The sequence below is a fragment of the Gasterosteus aculeatus genome, chromosome 13 (genome assembly GCF_964276395.1).
Source record: "Gasterosteus aculeatus chromosome 13, fGasAcu3.hap1.1, whole genome shotgun sequence".
NCBI lineage: Eukaryota > Metazoa > Chordata > Actinopteri > Perciformes > Gasterosteidae > Gasterosteus > Gasterosteus aculeatus.
In genome coordinates, this window is record NC_135701.1 from 12177148 (window position 1) to 12196137 (window position 18990).

General features: G+C 45.0%; 1 protein-coding gene across 29 annotated transcripts in view; it reads right to left on the bottom strand.

The window, feature by feature from the left end:
• Positions 1-419: 419 nt before the first annotated feature.
• The window catches only part of mef2cb (myocyte enhancer factor 2cb), a 64881-nt gene continuing 46310 nt past the window's right edge, over positions 420-18990 (bottom strand). For 2 of the 29 annotated variants that reach the window (XM_078086768.1, XM_078086769.1), the window contains 9 exons: positions 14226-14369; positions 13899-14036; positions 11447-11627; positions 10621-10668; positions 5520-5692; positions 5036-5059; positions 3941-4070; positions 3497-3632; positions 420-3203 (listed from right to left, as the gene is read on the bottom strand). In XM_078086768.1, the coding sequence (XP_077942894.1) occupies positions 2861-3203; positions 3497-3632; positions 3941-4070; positions 5036-5059; positions 5520-5692; positions 10621-10668; positions 11447-11627; positions 13899-14036; positions 14226-14369 (1317 nt within the window). In that variant the 3' untranslated portion in view covers positions 420-2860. The remainder of the gene's footprint in view (positions 3204-3496; positions 3633-3940; positions 4071-5035; positions 5060-5519; positions 5693-10620; positions 10669-11446; positions 11628-13898; positions 14037-14225; positions 14370-18990) is intronic. The other 27 variants (XM_040196443.2, XM_040196445.2, XM_078086776.1 and 24 more) reach the window with 20 other exon arrangements.

An 18990-nucleotide genomic window follows, 5' to 3' on the forward strand; every position in this document is an offset into this window, starting at 1 on the left:
TTAACCAATTCTAAGTAATGACAACAACTGGTCAACAGATGATGATAAAGAACGATTTTAAATAAAACCAAAAAAAAGATACAGAGAGAGTTTTTGTTGTTGTTTTTGGTTAAAATTTGTGTCGAAACTAAAGCAGTGCAATCAACCATGTCAGGACATGTTGGCATTATTCCAATCAGTGAGCCAGCACTATGAGAGCGTGTGGTAGGCTAGGATCAAGTGGACAGCAAGCGTGGGTTCACTTGATTGGGATTTGATGACTTTGCTGAGTCAGAGCAAATAAGAAATTGTGAATACAAAATACGTTCTTGGATATACGCTTTTAAATGCACAGGGAGACCAACAGGTAAATCGCTGTGGTTGGTATCGACATCGAAAGCTACATTTGACTGACTGAAATTGAAATGTGAAACCGATTGTACATTTGAGCAAATTCTTTTATTGTCTTGTTTCAATGCTTGCAAAAACCATAAATGAATGTGAAAATAAAGTTGAGTTTACAACACAGAAATGCCACTGGCTTTGGTTTCTCCACACTTTCGCTGCCTGAAACATCATGTTCATTTTTTTCTTAACCATTTTGTATTGAATAAAAAAAAGAGAAGAACACCATATAGAGGCTCTGCCCCTTTTTGACTACACAGACTGTATACAGTAACAACATAGTGAACCTGCATGAAATATGCACATAGAAATATTATAACACTTATGTGACAGCAGATACGGGAGTGGGAGGCAGAGAGATGTGTGGCTAGTTTCATTGTTTAGAAAAGAGTAAATCTAAACAGCTTTTTATTTCAAAATAAACAATTGTGCTTCTTTCATACCAGCATGATCAATTAGTCCTTGCGTATCCGACGCCGAACTGTCGTGTGAAATATGGTAAATTATGTGGAACCCTGTTCTGAAGAGTGGAACATGAGGTGTCACAGGACGACACCGAATCAAATGAAGGTTTGTAAATTATCGGGGGAAGTTACTCAAAAGTGAACTGACAAAATTACATTGTATAAATATGATTCAAAAGAAAAAAGGGTACTGATTTGTGTCGGGGCTTGTGCAACGTCTGGAACACAAGCTAAGATTGTGTTGAAGATTTGGAATTGAACTGAACGTCGCTACTGTCTAACGTATGCCAAGTAGATAAATAAGGCCAAGGATGAACTATCTGATGCATTCAAATACATCTAGACGTGGATGGAGGTGACTGTCATATTTTCCTCATCGCTATAACAATCATGTACATCATGTGTCGACTCTTATTTCTGTGTCATCCCCAGTTCCAATCTAATGACATTTTCCACGAGCAGGTTGTGTTTTAGCTTTCAGGCCCGTCTCTCCTCCGTCACACAAACCCTAGCGATGCTTTCCAGCTGGTTTTTGAAGGTTAGACTAAATACACGCCCGAACAGCACTGTTCACTGGGCTCAAATGAAACCAACCAGACAGCATGTGCCACTGCACATAGAAACTCCACTAAGAAACCAACGAAAATCATTAGTATATATATTTATATATTAGAAAGCTATACACAAGCATGTTAATTTCACAGATTTTTTTTTTTAAAGAATCTTAATATTACCGTTATTATATATAATTAGAAATACACGTTTAAAAACAAACCTCTACAAAGATAAAACAGTTCAGCAAAGCATTGGATCTCAGTCTGTCTTTAATGGCTCAGGGCAGCAAAGCCCTGTCAATTCCCCTCTGGGCAAACTATCCTTCTCTTATTAGCAAAGCTATCAAAAACACATTCTGGCTTATAGAAACTACAAAAAGCCACAAAAATGCTTTGCATTGTATTCCTTTCATATGAAAATATAAGCAAGTGTATCGTACAATTGTTTTTTATTTTAAATTTTTTTGTTCATTAATACTGAATATTAATACTAGATCCAGCGTTTTCTCGAGTACACGAACGCAGCTCTTAGATCAGAGGCTGGTTCCTCGCTCAGCTCCGGTGGTTAAGAGGAGCGCTGAGATCATCAAAGGTTCCACGCGTCTAGCATTGGGTCTGCCTGTTTACCTGTACAATTCTTCAAATGTTGCATAATAGCTTTTCATTTAGTGAGTAAATAAATCTTGTAATGTCTGGCAACTTTTGACCCCTGCCCTTTCCCCCTCGACCCTCTATTTACATAAATACGTTGAACCTGCAACATGACATCATCTAATGTTAACACACATTTTTGCAAGGGAGAACTGCAGAGAAGGTATATAGCATGAAACTGACACTGTACACATGTATTGTTTGTCCAACTCAAGTGCTAAGGTGTTTTCCATTGGACACACTCACTCTGATGTTTTTTTGTTTTTTGTTTTTTTGTCACTAGTTATCGCTGAGGCAAAGTGTAAGTACGTTTTATTAAACAGAGTACCTGACTATTTTTTTTGTTTATTTGTTGATATGCATATATGTACACATACACTCACGTGTAAAGATATATGCATACGTGATTCTTTTTATCCACACACAATACAATTTATGCATAGTTCCCCAACAGAAATACCCCCAGATGCCATTGCAGCCAACACCCACCCTCCCCAAAACCCCCATTACAACACCCCACTGCTTTATATAATGGCAATATGTATAGCACACACACTCAGCAAAAAGAAAATAAAAAAGGAAAAAGAAATTACAAACATATTTTAGAAAAGGGATGTCCCTTTTAATTCCTTCAGCGTTAACAAGATAAAAGGAGATAGGCCTTGGGGTCGGGTGCTTGACTCGTGATATTAGGTGAGAGGAGGAAGAGGAGCTGACTCAGGAGGGGAGGGGGTGGGGGCATCGTTACGCTGCCTTGCCGGAGGCTTAGGGTAACTCGGGGCAGTGCCGGGGACGGGGGCGGAGCTATCATGTGGCCCATCCTTCTGACAGGCGCACCCGTTTGATGGAGGGGCTCTCGCGCTCATCCATGGCGGGCCGGCCCAGTCCCAGAGGTGAGTGGAACTCGTTCCTGTGCTCATCGCGGTCGCTGCCCTCATGGGAGCTGCTACAACTGCTCAGGCTATCAACGGGGGAGCGTCCCGAGTCCTGGCGGGACGAGGGGTTCTGGGGAGGAGGTACCCCACCGTAGCCCCCCGTGCTGCTGGTGCGATCTCTAGGAGGAGAAACAGGTTCGGACTTGATGTGCAGGCTTTGAGCAGAGGGCAGGGAGAGATTTGAACCCTGACATAAGTGAGAGCTAGAGCAATTTCTGTAGGAAGGAAAGGACACGCAAAGGGGTTACAGAGTTACAGAGCAAGAAACAAAGTGATTTTAAAGGCAATCTGTCAGAACCAAACATGCACGCCAGCATGCATACAAACACTCACACAAACTCATATTCAAGAAAACACGTAGTTGTGACATTTATATTGGATCTTGCGAGGGAAAGTTGAAAACAGTGAGGGAGTCTCGGCGTATCTCAAAATTCTCTCCTGTGATTTATGTGTTACATCATGCATTTCACAACAGCGCAACACCTCTAATTAAGTTCAATGCACTCACCCTAGCTGGCCGAGGGCTGAATGCTGCATGTTCTGAAGGTGTTGCTGTTGCCACCCGCTCATTGAGCCGAGGTGAAGGGAGCTGCCGCTGTTGAAGCCAGACAGGGAGGACAGGTCTGCGCTATTCAGGGAGTACTCTGTGTGCAAACACGCGGGAGAAAGAAGGAGCAGGAGGAGGATTAAAAGTTGTTCCAATGAGTCCAAGTTGCCAAGAGAGGACAGCTGTGATGAATGCTGCTGTTCTCTGGTAGTTGGTGCGATAGTAGCGCCCTCTGCAGTTGAACCAATGCATTGTATTTACAGTTGGAAAATGTGTGCAGGTTGACACAGGTGCACGAGTCAAATTCAACATCCAAAACAAAACTTGATGAGTCGGTTTATTTTTTGGCGTACTACAGGGTAACTGAAAGTATTTTAGACTACATTGACATCACTGAGTACTTACCGGTACCATAAGAAGTAGAGATGGCAGACGGGTAACCGCCCATACCCTGTCCTGGCAGTGTGGGAGTTGCTACTGATACCACTGGGGTGGCCAATGACTGAGCAGACTGAGAGTTGTTTATTCTCTGGTTCTGTGACAGAGGAAAGGAAGACAGAGAGAGAGAGAGAGAGAGAGAGAGAGAGAGAGAGAGAGAGAGAGAGAGAGAGAGAGAGAGAGAGAGAGAGAGAGAGAGAGAGAGATGGAACAGGCTTGATAACATGAAACCAACTCCAAGACAAAACTAAACAAAAAAACCCTACAAGAAACGAAGAAACTTTTTTCTTTAATTTTCTATAATTTCTTTCTTTTACTCAACAGATGCTGATGAATGAATTTGATGCCAACTTCTGGGGAAATTAATCACTTGACATGCGGCACGGCTGAACCCTGCCAACCCTATCATTTACCACCCTTTCCAAGGGCCCGCTGTCGCTATAGTAACGCCATCGGTCTCCAAGGCAACTCAGGGTAGCGACGGCAAGGGAGAGCCACTTTTCTTTAGCACAGGAGCAGAAAATAATGGTGGATTTATGCAAAATGAAAGAGTACTGTTCTGTTTATTCTGAGTTTCTGAATTGAATTATTATTATTTATTATTCTACAATAAAAGAAGTGAGTATGAAGTGAATATGTGTGCTGCTCAAGCTTGTGTATGTAGGTGAGAAGAGAAAAGGTAAGTAAGGAGCAGGGACCAAATGGCTAAGGCAGAAAAGAGGCCAGGCTGCTTTTACTCTGACGCTCCACTAGATGGCACTATGTGCCCTCACAGCATGTCTTAACGGGGGACATTGGAGCCTTCAGCAGAGTCAGAAACAATAAAGGTTAAAGTTGCTCTGGAGTCAAGACGGCTTTACGCAAAAACGTTGTGTGTTTTGATGTAAAAACATCAGTAGTGAGGGAAAAAATTTCTATTAAATTCAAGACGTCAGATTCAGGTGACTGCAAGGCTCTCAGTTCTAAAAGCCACATTATTCTCCCAAGAAGTGTCTTAAACGTCTTTTAATTGTAAATTTTTCAGGTCTCAGATTTCTGAATCTGACAGTCAGTCTGACTTACCAATAGCAGATTGAAATCCTCAGACTGACGGCATTAAAAGGAGAGGGTAATAAATTCAAATTAATAAGTGTGACTTAACGGTAAGTAGTGGCAATCTAGGGATGGAGCAGCCGGAAGATCGAGACAACAGACATGGAACTAAAAAAAAAGTGAATGCTATTGCGGCTTTACACATTCGTATTAGAAAAAGACATATGAGCGGCTAATGTAACACTTACGTATACGCACACATAAGGGGAAGTATAAAGCACAGTATATCAGACTTGGGCCAAAGTATTTTCTTTTTTAAGATGCTGCCAATGAGCATGAAAACACAAAAGTCTCTCAAGCACAATCTCATCAACCTCAAGTCTGATATGAAGCGATGAAAGCAGCAGAGGGAACATGAAAGGTAATCCACGATAGCAAATATACCCAGAACCCCCCCCACCCCCCAATAGATATACACTGGGGAAATGGCCAGCGGTATTGAAAAAGGACTCACGATGGAGGGCATGTTGTTCTTGGCGCCAGGGGGGATGAGCACACGTAGGTCAGGTTTGCGGTTGTTCATGCCTAAATTCATGGGCGGGGGAGACTTGGTCTGCATGTTCTTGTTCATGCCACCTGGAGACACCAGCAGACCTGGTGAGTTGCGATGGTTCCCATATCCATTTCCTGAGAGAGCACAGAAGGGGAGGGGAGGGGGGGGGGACATTAAATATACTTTGAGAAAAACAGACACAGCGATATGTTATGCGACCGGCTTTTGAAGTTTAATAAATGTTGGAAATCCTGCTGTTCATGACAATGTCGCCTGACGAAGAAGTGCAGGACTACATTTGAGCTCCTTTTCACTGTCCACCCCCCCCCCCCCCCACCCCCCATCTCTACTTCCTGTGTAAGACATTTTATTAGCTCACCAGAGAGTTATAAATGGTGTTTTATGAAAGTGGCACACACTGGCAAGGCAGACAGGCAAACAAGGGTTCTGCTTTTTGCCTCGGTGATTACCACTGTTTGCTTGGCAGCCGTACGAAGGAGGCACCCACTCGAGAGGACCTCACCCGCCACCTCTGTCACTGTCAATGAAGGCAACATGTGTCCTGCAACAGCCAGTGAATCGTGTAAAAACATCTAATTACGGGTAGCGAGACCACTGAGGGATGGGACCTATCATTTGGCCATCAGAGCTAAACACATGTGTGGTTCTTCCAGACAAAGATCCTGCCTTGGGGTTTCCACCAGTTCAGTCCCCTAAATACGGAGGACCAAGTGCAGCACCCATTTCCTCCTTAGAAACCGGTGGGGCAAAATCCAAGCAGATCATTAAAAAAAAACTGAAAGTGGAGCATTCTTGCAAGGAACATAGTCTTTGTTTCTAACCCCATCCCACAGGCTGTTTTTCCCCCTGCTTTCCAAGGGGTGGAACACAGGGCACTGTGTGGACGTTCCCACTTGAAAGAAGGGCAGGAATTATACGTTAGACATGAATGAATTTCCTAATCATATACTCTAGGGGAAAATGAGATGCAGATGTCTTCCTGGGCAATTTCCCTCGCTGATCTTTGTTTAATTTGAGAGCGGGGTTTTGTGTTGTTTGGAAATGAAAAGTCTCAATAGCTCAATTTGATCAATCTGAAGAGTAAACGACTGCTAGCGGTGAGAGAAAATGAGAAAAACAGTGTGTGTGTGACTGCTGTCGTGCGTTCGTGTTTGTGCCTTTGCCGCCGTGTGTGATGTGTGAGCATTTACGATTCGATATTAACAACCTACAATTTGTGTGACATTGTATGTTTTGCTGTGTACAACTTTCAGAAATTGCAATATTCTACACAAGTGACATTCCACTGTCATACTCAAAGTACACAGGCACAGTAAGACTTGAAACTCCACGAGACATGACTCCTTAAGCACTAAATCGTGCATATGAATGCACGTGTGTGTTTTGTATTGGACCCTCTTAGTTCCAGTGTCAATTTCACATTAGCAAGGAGGCAGCTGCCTCTTCAGTTCTCCCGCTCTTTCATTCTCGTGGTTCTGGTCCTTTGTGGAATTGAGTGGGTGCATGTGGAGATAGATGAATGAGACCTCAAACACACATAAAACACACCCACACCCACACACACACACACACACACACACTTTGGTAAATAACTCAGCAGGAAGTACATCGGTGTTTCTGTACAGATGAATTAGAAAAAGGCGCTGAGCTTCAGAGAGACATTAATACACACTTTGGTCATGATAACACGGACTTCATCTTGGTGACTGCTAATCAGACATCTGTGTATTGCCACCCTGTGGAGCTGGCTGCAGTCCAGTCAATTATATGCTGGATGGCTGTGATGATGAGTGGCAGAGGCCAGTTCTTAAGCCCTTAAAACGTAAAATCACTGGCTAATTAAGCTAACAAGGCAAGAACTGTGACTCAAATCCTTCTATTCTGTGGCTCCATCGCCGAGCTTTCAGGAGTTTTTTGAATTAAATGCCGCACGCGTTGGCTCAACTATAAAAACGCTACAGCTCTTTTCGACTCCCTTCCTCGAAATGCTACTCTTCACAGTCGAGGTGCGGCGCACGCTGGCGTCAACCGTTCACAGGAAGTCCCACATTTAAACCAAATTCACACAAAGAGAACGACATCTGATCTGAGCTTACGATAAACAGCTTTTTGCTATTTCTGAGGTGTGGAGGTGAAAGCTGCGGTCAAAGCTGAAGGATAGCAATCTGTCGCTACATGGTTATAACCTATTGCCTCTTTGAGATACATGTGTTTGACAAGAAACCCCTAGAGTTTGTATTCTCTCTCTCCCTCTCTCTGTCACACACACACACACACACGAAGGAGAGGTGTGTGGTTAAACTCATACATTTTACGGTTACTGAACAAATTTCTGATGTCCTGTTGTGGTCTAACAGGCGCACTCCCTTCTATTCCCCGAACACACACACTCTTCCGTTGCGGTTTGGCTAAATGTGCATTCAACCCTGAATCCTCCAACTGAACTAAGGTGTCACACTCACGCTTAACACTTGAACAGTTGGTGTGAGGTGCTGCCAAGATGGAGGCAAGTATTGTATGATCTGCTGGAGTCGACCTGTTGTCACTTCTTATATGTTTGCCCATTAGCTTGTAAATCTCTCTGATTTTGACCAGAGATGTCTTCAAAATGCAGCGCGCTCGCGCGTGTGTGTGTGTGTAACACATTTGGGGGAGTAACCGGTGTGTGATGAAGCTGAGAGGTGGCGTGACTTTCTGGTTAGTTCGTCTTAGTGCTTTGGTGAGCGGAGGGCTGATCGGAGCACAGACGACAGCTACATAATTGCATAAACGGAGGTGGAAGATTTTTACAAGCTGGACCCGCAGTCCGCAGCCGTCTTTCTCTCCTTCCCTCCCGTTCCGCCCCTCACCTTGCGGTGTTCCCATGCCAGCAAAGGGGATGACAAATTTCACACCAGCTGTATACAAATATTTGAATGCACGTTCACACTGCCCATAATATTTCCATTGGAGAGACACGAGGACTCAGCCTTCCTTTAAAATGCCCCATGTGCGCTGTGCTTTAGACTTTACCCCATGTCTGGCTTTCAAGTGGCAGTTACCAATTACCGAGGATTTACTCCAGATACGATTAGCACATAGTGTATCGTAGTGCAAAGGCTCCCATGAAACTTAACTTTGAGGTACACAATAATGTCAACTAGTTAAAGTACCGTTAAGCAATCACAACAGTGTTGCTGGACAACTGAAAATAAAAAAATGCCTTATTTCCTTAAAAATTGCTAACGACATTGTACTTATTGCAAATTTGTTATTACTCTAACTATACTATCTAAGGCTGTTTTTGTGCCATGACTACTCTCAAGAAGCTGGGAACCATTAACCATGGCACCATACACTACACATAGCAGTACACTGAATTCTGTTAATCCTGTCAAATCTCTAGTTTCCAGGGTTACCTGCATCATTGTTACCCTTGAAAAGGAAAATAAATGAGAGACATTTCCAAAAGACAATTTCCAGAGATGAGTTTGGTAAAAATGATATCAGAAGCGGCATTGTAAACTCCCAGATTGAGGACACGGCAGATAGTTGTTCGCTCCTAACTACAGGAAGACCCAAAGAAATGCTAATTTCACGTGCTATTTTCTCTCGATGACATCTGAGGCAGATAAGAGGTGTTATGTTTATGTGCATCTCTGAATCACACATATGCGAGGCACCTCTTATGTAACTTGGGCCGGGCCACTTAAGACGCTCGCACACAGGCCAGACAACTGCTTGTACTATCAGCGCATCAAAACTTACGAGAAAAGGGAACATCAAAACGGACTTTGTGGTGCCACAGCGGCTGGACCACCTCACACTGACTCACTTTGAGGAACATCATTAAAAACGGCTGACCAAGTTCACAGAACACTTCCATCTGTGTTCCCCCCCACTGTTTCTGCTTTGCACACATGCTTCCACCATCAGTGGATATTCATCACCGGGGTTTCCCCCTGCACCCTCTACCCCCCCGAACCCCCTACCCTGGATGAGATTTAAGAGAGCTTTGAATGGAATCTTTTAGCTCCCGCATGACTCTCTCTCCACGTCGTGTTTTTCGCCGCTGCTGAGCGACGCGAGGCTCGCACAGAGCGCCTCTGTTCCTTCGCCGCGGTGACACAAAGGCTACATTTGAAGCATGCTCTGCAGCACGCCGTCGCCGAAACACACGCCACGACAAATGGTCCTGTTGTCTGTGTGTGTCTGTGTGTGTGTGTGTGTGTGTGTGTGATGAGTGACCAGACAGAGAAGCCAGGCATTGAGCCTTTGTGATGGAGCCCTGCGGGCCAGACAAGGCTGCCCAGCTGTACCCCTCTTGACTGCCCCCCCCCACACCCCCCACCCCCCCACTCTCCATTTTTACACTCTGCACAGTAGGTCAGGACTGTAAAACTTAACCCGCTTAAAGGGAGTGTCTTTGGGGTAAACTTGCGCCTGACATGTCCTCAGGGACAAATACGTGGACACAGAAGCTAACACATAAGATTGCTTGAACATGGTCCGCATGATCATTACGGCATGGTGAGCCACTCCAAACATTGCATTCATTTGGTTGCAGACATATGATAGTGGTTACTGTGTAATGGATTTGTCTAAGCTCCAAATGGTAGTTAGGGGTGTTGACATTTTGAATTATCATCCAAATCTAGGATGTGGAAGAAATGAAGAGATGGCTCATCACACAGAGACACAGAAAGAATTCAAGAAAAAAAAAAAAAGTCAAGCAACTCTTCTGACTGCCTGTCATTCAATTTGGTGCTTCGATATTTAGTATGATTTTATTTCTATTTCACCCACACGCTTTCTACCGTTTTATAGCAAAACGAAGGCAGGATGTGTCGCACCGGGCAAACATTCCCAGATGAACTCCACGACCACTAACATCAGCACATCATGGACAAGTCTCCACGTGGGTTTGGGTTACTGTTAGTCATGTGTTTTATGGCCCAGAGTGGGTTAGTGGGTGCCATGCATGTGTGTGTGTGTGTGTGTGTGTGGGGGGGTGTATGTGTGTAAGCAGACAATGCGAGCGAGAAGAGGAGGCCATTCTTACCAGCACTGGTGCCTGCGCCAGTGGTGAGGTCAGCACCCATGAGGCCACCTGAAAGATGAAAGAGAGCAAAAGAGAGAAAACCATTAGAGGATGAACGCCCACGTAACATCCCCGATGACTCCTGTCTCTTTACCTAGGTGGCCTTTTAGAGGCTAACTCAATTCCATCACAATCCACTTTGTGTGTGTATTTCTGTTTCAGTACATCATGATACCATAAGTAATACTGCTTCCCACTCAAAGCGCAACACTTGGAGCAACTGGACACAGCGAGTGGATACATGGAGCTGTCGTCCAAGAAAAATGACACATTATTATTTTTAAGCCATGCGAGGTGGAAGAGTGGGAGTGTCCAGAACATGTGCGGTTTGGTGTGGATGCAGCGAGCGCCAAAACTCATATTTATTTTGTTCTAGCATCGAGTCGTAATGACAGGGTTAGGGTGTGGGCAGCAGCTTTCGGACCAGAGGGACAGAAAAAGGACTTTGGACAACAATAACAAACCAACAGACTAGATTTGCATATGCCACCACTCAAAGCCTCTGCATAGACATCCCATGCGTAGAACCTCACATGTAATCAATGGGATTTAATACGTTATTAAATCTTCAACTTTCTTTGAAACAAGCACTGAGGGAGAAATCTTTGAATATATATATATATATATTGAAATTAATTTACTGCTTTGAGATATCCCAGGTTGCTATGAAAAAATCCATCACGCAAGAGTGTATCTATCAGCATCACTGAAGAGTACACACAGTTGAGAAGGTAGAGCGATTGGATAATAGCGTGTACGTGGGTGCATGAGGTCCTATTTGTGTTACCTGCACTGGGGGGTCTGTGAGTAACTCCAGGAGACATGCTGTTTCTCTGTAGGCCGTGGTGAGCCAATGGCAACAGGTTGTGGTTGCCTAGGGAACCACCGGGATGGCTGTAAATTAGATTGTTCTGGTTGCTAACGGGAATGGACACAGACATGTCATAGTTCGATTGGGGCACGGCCTGCTGAGAGAGAGACAGAAAAAGGAGACAAAGAAACAACTCTGATTAGATTACAGTAATGATTGCAGTGAGTGAAGATAGTAAAACAAGGCCTTTGAGCAAAGGAATGGACGATGGAATAGAGAGACACACAATCAGAAACACTCCAGGATCACAAAGGAATTTAAATTGCTTGGCAATCTGCACTCACAACAGTTGAAACAAAAGAAAGAAGATAGAGACGGCCAAGTTTGAAAGGACAAACGGACAACAGAAACAGCGACAAAGAACAGCGTCCAAGACAAAGACTAAAAATATGAGACTGTGAGTATGAATAGTGGAGGCGAGCACTGAAATGAAAGGGTACGTATCCAGAAAACTCCTCCTGCAGTTACTCAAAGTGCCCCCATGAGGTTAGAAATACTTTATATGTTTCTGCTGACTTATTTCTTGAATTTGTCATTGTGGTGGCAAAAGGCTGACTTGGAAACATGAAGTTGAGGACATTTCTTTTCAAATAAATTCCTTCTTTATTATATTAGAGAAATAAGAAGGATGTGGCTCAACGGGAGGAAAGCCAATGGCATCCTCATGTTCACTAAAAAAGTAAGCAACGTGTCTTTCAAAAGTAGCTGTGAGACTGTAAAACTGAATGCAATTAGGGCTCATTTGTTTATCCGTCACATGGAGCTAACGCAAAGTGTCATTAAGGGGTGGACTCAGATCGGTCAGCATTCTCATCAGGAACATGGGTAGAGGTAGCCTGTCGGCCCCAGGCGTCTAGTTTGTCATGTTTATTGTGTCAGTTGGGTTTAACCTAGGGAGTGCCCTGGAAGTGGTTCATCCTGCATGTTAGCTTAAGGAAGTAGAAAATAGGGCCTTAAATTACTGCCATGTGTCTCGAAGCCATGGCGGGTGTGCATCAGGGGGGGATCGTCGGCCTGGAAGTGGAATATGTGCTCTTTTTGCAGGCGAAATATTGTGCCACCGCATGTGGGGGCCTCTAAACGTTTAGCTTCCTTCTGAGAGAGGGGCTGCCTCTGGTTACATTTTATTTGTTCGATACTTTCAGTCATTTCTTCTCATCTTGGATTACGTTGTTGGAGGTTTTACACCTCGAGAGACCTCCCTGTGAGGGTTTTTTTTAAGGGTGGGGGAGCCGTCTCAATGTGTGCACATTTGCGCTCACACACATCCCTTCGGGTGGGCGTTAGGGCCCCGTCGTTGAGCTGTCCTCTAACCGGTGCCATCCTTCCTGTTTTCACTGATCTTCCTCCTTGCCTCGCCCCTCAACAGTCTCCTGCAATCCAGAGGCCCAGTGTTTGGCAGCCACCCTGACCACACACTGAACTGCCACTTGTTGTCTGCAGAACCCCCCCCACCACCCCCGCCCCGCACCCCCCAACACCACCACCGCTGCTGTTCCACCCCCGTCCCCTTCCACCTCTGATCCCAAAACCACCCTACGCCGCCACGCCATCCCAGCTCACCAACCCTTGCATTGCTTCTAACCACAGCTCCCCTCGCTCCACGTGGCTCAGACACTACTGTTCTTCTCTAAGTGATCTACCATGGAATTATCTCTTTCTCTTTTGAGGCTACAGCCCTAACCGTTCCAATATGCTGCTTTCTGAGTGAAGGGCAGGCTCAGTTTACATGCAGAGCGGCCTTCATCTTGTGGTTTCTGGCCACTGCCTAAAGGTTAGATTCTTTGTAAAATGAACACAATATAATGTCTATTAACAGACATGTTATTAGGCTACTGAAGACCTCGTCTTCTATTATCCCAATGGAGTGGAGATTATTGAGTTTTGTGAGGTAGAGATGTATGCTTCAGAGTTTGTGAATGTCTGCTGCTGTTTCATTGCCACAATGCCTGTCCTTTGTTGTTACGGGTGTCTGAGTACTGTGTTTTGGTGCAGGAAAGGCGCACCCGGACCACACCTCCCCTGGGAACCAGGCAAGACATTGTGGGTAACGGGTTTGAGGAGGGAACCCAGTAAGGTTGAAATTTGTCACGGGAGAAAGTCTGCAATCATACAGAAGTAATGCTTGCTAGTTATGGTCACCGTTGTGTCAAATTAGAGGACCGTTCCTCAACTGTAATCAAGCAAAATCAAACAACTGTAATCCTTTTTACTGTAAGTATACAATATCAATTCACTGCCGTCTCACTTTCTGTATTTATTCTAGAGGCAAACAATGGTGGTTAGCTGGGTTAGCTCAAGAGTTACTGGCAAGTCAGCATTTTGTTAGCCTGCCGAGGATGCGGCGGAGCGTCAACCCAGTACTTACAGGTATCCTATGAGTTTTAATCATGTGATCAAACTCCTCGTTAATCTGTTTGTATTTCTCCTCAGTGCTCGGCGTGAGGAGGAGAGCAGTCTCGAGCTCCGGGCTTTCGCTGCCTTTGTTCTCCTTCTTGCTTAATGCCTGCCAGGTCCCACAACCACCAAGACGGACGAAGGGAGACACACATGAAGGGACAGATAGATGGGTGGCAGGAAGATGCCAAAAACGAGGAGACGAGGACGAAGCGACAGAAAGCGTAGGGGGGAGAAAGGGGGAAAGAGAGGAAATAAAAGTGAGATGAAGGTTCGGGGATTAACAAGAGGTACTTACACACAGTCTCTGTCTGCTGATCATCAGATCAATGTCCTCGTTTATTTTCCTGTACTTGTCCTCGGACTCGGGGCTGTGACCGACCGAGTCGTCTGCGTCGGGGTCCGGGCTGTCACAGCCGTTTAGGCCCTTCTTTCTCAATGTCTGCAAACACAGCAGTTGCACAATATAGTTGAAGGGTTTTGGGACGGGGAACATGAGCCAAGTGAACAGCTTGGGAGGGACCAATACTGATAGACTATGGAGACCCTTTAGAATCCATAAAAACTTTTACTACTGAATTGATTTATTCATATGAGTTTATTTTTTCACAATGAAAAATTCTGTCCGTTTGCGAAGAATTATTAATATTTGCAGTCTTCATTTGAACCTAAATCAAAATGGGTGATACCAGGATACACTGGCTGCTTTCTGAAGAAGAAAAAATGCAGCAAAACACTGAAGTGGCACAACGGACCTAATCACTTCCACTAACGTCACAGAAAAACTGATCAAGCTCTTCACCAAATGACAAAATACGGGACCTTGAAACAACATAATTACACAGGAAAAGGCAAAGCCGTAAATTTAAAATACATTTTATAACCATAATCATCAGTATTTCATGAAATAAAACTAAAACGCAGTTGAGGTACTTGAGTTCATGACTGCGGTATATGTGCTCTACAAAGTGGCAGTTTCTGTTTTGGCCACCTGATGGCCACCTGCCCCCATTAAAGCGGCCAGAAAACAGCAGACAGGCAGAACAGCGGCGCTCTCCCTCCGAGAGACACAGACAAAGAGAGCTCACGTGGGAGAGAGCTGCCTCGGTCCTTTTTTAGATATTGTTGACAACCATAACAACGGGGATACGTTTCAGAGGACATTACCGTGTGTGATAGCACGAGGGTGTGTTTGTTTGAGCAAGTAGGCATGTACCGGTAGGTGCTGTGTTCATTCGTCTTTAAAAGAGACAAAGACAGCGCCGACGAGACAAAAAAGTACAGTACCTGACAGTTAGAGATCTCATCAAAGCCCCCCTCCTCCGTCCCCCCAACCCTCCTCTTCTCCAGCCTGCTTTCACCCCCCCCATCTCTCCTCCTGGCTTTAATAAAGGAGATTAGTCTACAGGCGGAATATCACGGGCCTGCTCCTGTCTGTGCAGTCGTCGCTTCACACTGCGCTCTCCTACTTTCATCTGAAGCTCCATATCAGACAGACGTAATTAAATTTACTTTAGCACACCCTGTATTTGATGCTGATCAAGAGCGCGGGTCTCTCTCTCTCTCTCTGTGTATGTTGTAGTGTGCGTATGTGTCTGCCGGTGTGCGTGTGTCTTTGTGTGGGATGGGGAAAGAGAGGAATGAGTCTGTGTATGTGTGGGTGTGTGAGAGTGGGTGCTGGCGTCAAGAAAAAAAAAAAAGACAAGAGAGACTGAGCAGGAGCAAGGAGGAAGATAGATGCTAAGATAAGTTAATCTCAGCGAACTTCTTCCTCTCATTTGTTTTTCTTCCCTCACAGAAGAGATATGTGTGCGAGCTCCTCCATCACAACCAGCAGCCAAAGTGACAGGGAGCGATCTGCCTGCTTAGAAAACAAATAACACTCCAGTCATCTCTCTCGTCAGCACAACAAAGGCCTGTTTCGAGTGTGGTTTTAGTGAACTTAGAGGGCTCCTTTTGTGTGTGAGATAACCGTTTGAATCCTGAGGCGTCTCGTGGCAAGGCAGCTACTGTAAGCGTGTCAACGTTTGCTGGCTCTCCTCTTCTCTCTCCTCTCCTCACTTGGCCCCCAGAGTGGATATCTGGAATTCTGAATTTGAAAGCGTCCCTCACATCTTTTGACAGGCTTCAGGAAATCACACCAAACAAATCAGCCAAGGCGGTGCAGGAGATCTGACTTCTAACAGGCCCACAGTGAATCAGGCACTCTTTGCTCCATCAGAGGTGGATGAGTCAAAAGAACAAAGGGGTCGAAAAGGTTTAGCATGCTGTCTTTTTTGGCAAAGGCGAGAGATGTAAAACTTTTGCTGTTTCTTTGGTGTAGTTTCGCTCTGGCCCCGGCGATGCATCATATCGAACTGACAAGAGCTGAACCGGTGGCCTTCTTCTGTTCACATGAGAATGCAAGAAGGAAGAAAACTTTTCTTCCCTTGCACAGATTTCTACCACCTACCGCCGCCAGCTGAATGCATGAGAGATTCATTTCCATTCTTGGAAGAATAGCAGGGGGGCACTGCTGGGAGAGGAGGACGAGGGCCGGGGTAAAGGTGACACCCATATGGGGCAACAGAACTAGTGGTCTGATGTAGGGTTGGGAAGTGGTTGCCTTGGCTGTTGATTGGCTGCAGGCCACGGGTGTTATATGACTTTGGAGCATGTGGCCGAGGCTAAGCTTTCCATCGGGGCTCAGCACATTGAAGGAGCGGCACAAGGACGGTATGCCACTCGTCCCAGTTATGCCCACCTGTTTAAAGACATCACACCTGTTGCCAAAAGCTGACACACGACCTACCAACCAATCAGATCCGTTGCAGTGCTCCCAGAGCCATAGAAGGGCCTCTCACTCTAGCGCTCTCCACCTCGCAGCCCTCCATATCGTCTTCCTATGTATCCGTCTCTAATAGCTCATTGCTTAATCTGTGCACTGAATTTGTTATGTGTTATATGGCTCTGCGCCACGAACTCATGGACCGCTGCTCTTATTCAGTGACATCAACACCACATAAGATCAGAGACGTGAATGTCACATTGACAGAGAGAATAATGATCATTTGAGCTGCCCTTATATTGAAGAGGGGTATGTAGAGCTAGCATGAAAATATAGTTTTTTGGGAAATATGCTAATAGGATGAGAATTCTTTTCACTAAATATTCCCCCAATTCTCATTTTTTTAATTATTCAATTTCAAAGTAAGTGGAATTTCTTGTTTCATAACAAGAAAAAAAATGTTTTATTTCTTACAAAATCACTGCTGGCACAAAAGCCAGAGCATTTTTTATGGAGCATTGTTTGAGTTCATGGCAATTGTAACGCTTCTGATGCCCAAAAGTAAAACATTTTCACCGCTAATTACTACATCAGTCAGTCAGTTCATTTTGAAGTAGAAAGAAGACTAAACCTCGAACCGAATGTCCTGTACAGTCCAACCCAACAGAACATATGGAAATGCAACAAAGTCATAAAAATCAGTTCATAGGAAAGAGCCTGATAGAGAAAATGGGTAACGAGAGAGAGAAGAGAAGAAAGGGCCATAATACAGTATATGTGAGAAAATACAAGCAAGAAGAACAGGATGTAGGTAAACGTATTACAGAGAACAGAGACCGCTAAATAAGCTGTGTAGGCCTGCTTGGCTCTGCGTCTTTCTCCGTGGCCCCTTTGGAGGCTTGCTCCTAATTAAACTCCTTCTTCATGACGCTCCCTCATGGCAGGAGTTGTCGCAGGGCCTGTGTTGAAGCACGCACCGCATAGACGCGGCGTCCTACATATTTAGACACGCGCTACTCCTCAGCTCTGCACCCTCAGCTGTGCCCGGCCTGGACCGGGCCCGGCTGAGATGGGCTACAGGACGACAGTGAGCAAGGCTGAGTAAGGAGGCCAGGGCTGGATTGACATAATCAGGCCCAGGTGTGCACCACAAGGGGACTGAATCATTCTACGTATCGCGCGGTGTTAGTACATCTGTCAAGGATTTTAGTTTTTTGATATTTTAATTGCAGGAAAACTGCAGCCATTTACTCCTTTTATAGTTTAGTGTGCGGGGTAGTAACTTTGTGTGGCTCTTGAAAAAAGCGGCGGTGAGTATTTGGGTGTGAATTCAGGGTGGCCCCAGGGGGTCTACAAGGGACAGCTGACGCCGGCCCAGAGCTCCTGCCATACCAGGATCCGTCTGCTCGGCATTCTGCCACCCTGCTCACCCTCTCTATCCCTCTATCCATCTTTCTGCCCCCATCTTTCTGTCTCAGTCTGCTGCGCAGTCTGTCTCTGTCTCCCTGCTTCTGTCCCCCCCCCCCCCCCCCCCTCCTCCCCCACACCTCTCCCCCCTCGTGTTTCGCAGCGCTGCCGAGTCTCAACAGAAGCCGGGTCAAAACATTGTTGGCTTGATGGCTACATCTTTATTTCCGATAGACTTGGACTAGTTGATGGGTTGATGTTTGGAAAGAGCGTCATTTCTGACCGTTCCCCTCTGCAGTTATCTTGGCAGTGGCTGGAGGGTACGACACATTCAATATTGTGTTTATGGCTATTGGCGACAGCCAGGCTAGTGAATGTTTCTCAATGTCTTCAACCTAACGGCTGGCAACTTCAGCGCAAAAAAACACACGCAAAAAACAGCTCGTTATATTAGGCCTTTTACATCTTTGCCAGCACTGAATGGTCTTCACATACATACACATACTATTGTAATCAAACCCGAGGCTTATAAAAGAAGATTGTTTAGTACCAAAGCACAAAGCATTTTCCCCAATAAATGGAGCGGTTTACAGTATATTTCAGCAGGCGATGAAAAACAAGTTGCTGACATATGAGTACAATATGAAAGCATTATTTTCCGTGCCACTTGTGGGTGATCATATTTTATATGCTCTTGAAATAATAAAATTGTTAATAAACAGCTTTGCCGAGCAGGGTCTCAGCCTCTGTTTGTCATAATGTTAAAATTGGTTTATAAGAGATTGAGTCACTCTGACTATCATGAAAACTTATACAGACCTTCTGTCACAATATGTGAGCATTTTGAGGTTGAGTGTGACCACAAGGAGCTTCTATTGTATGCAGTACA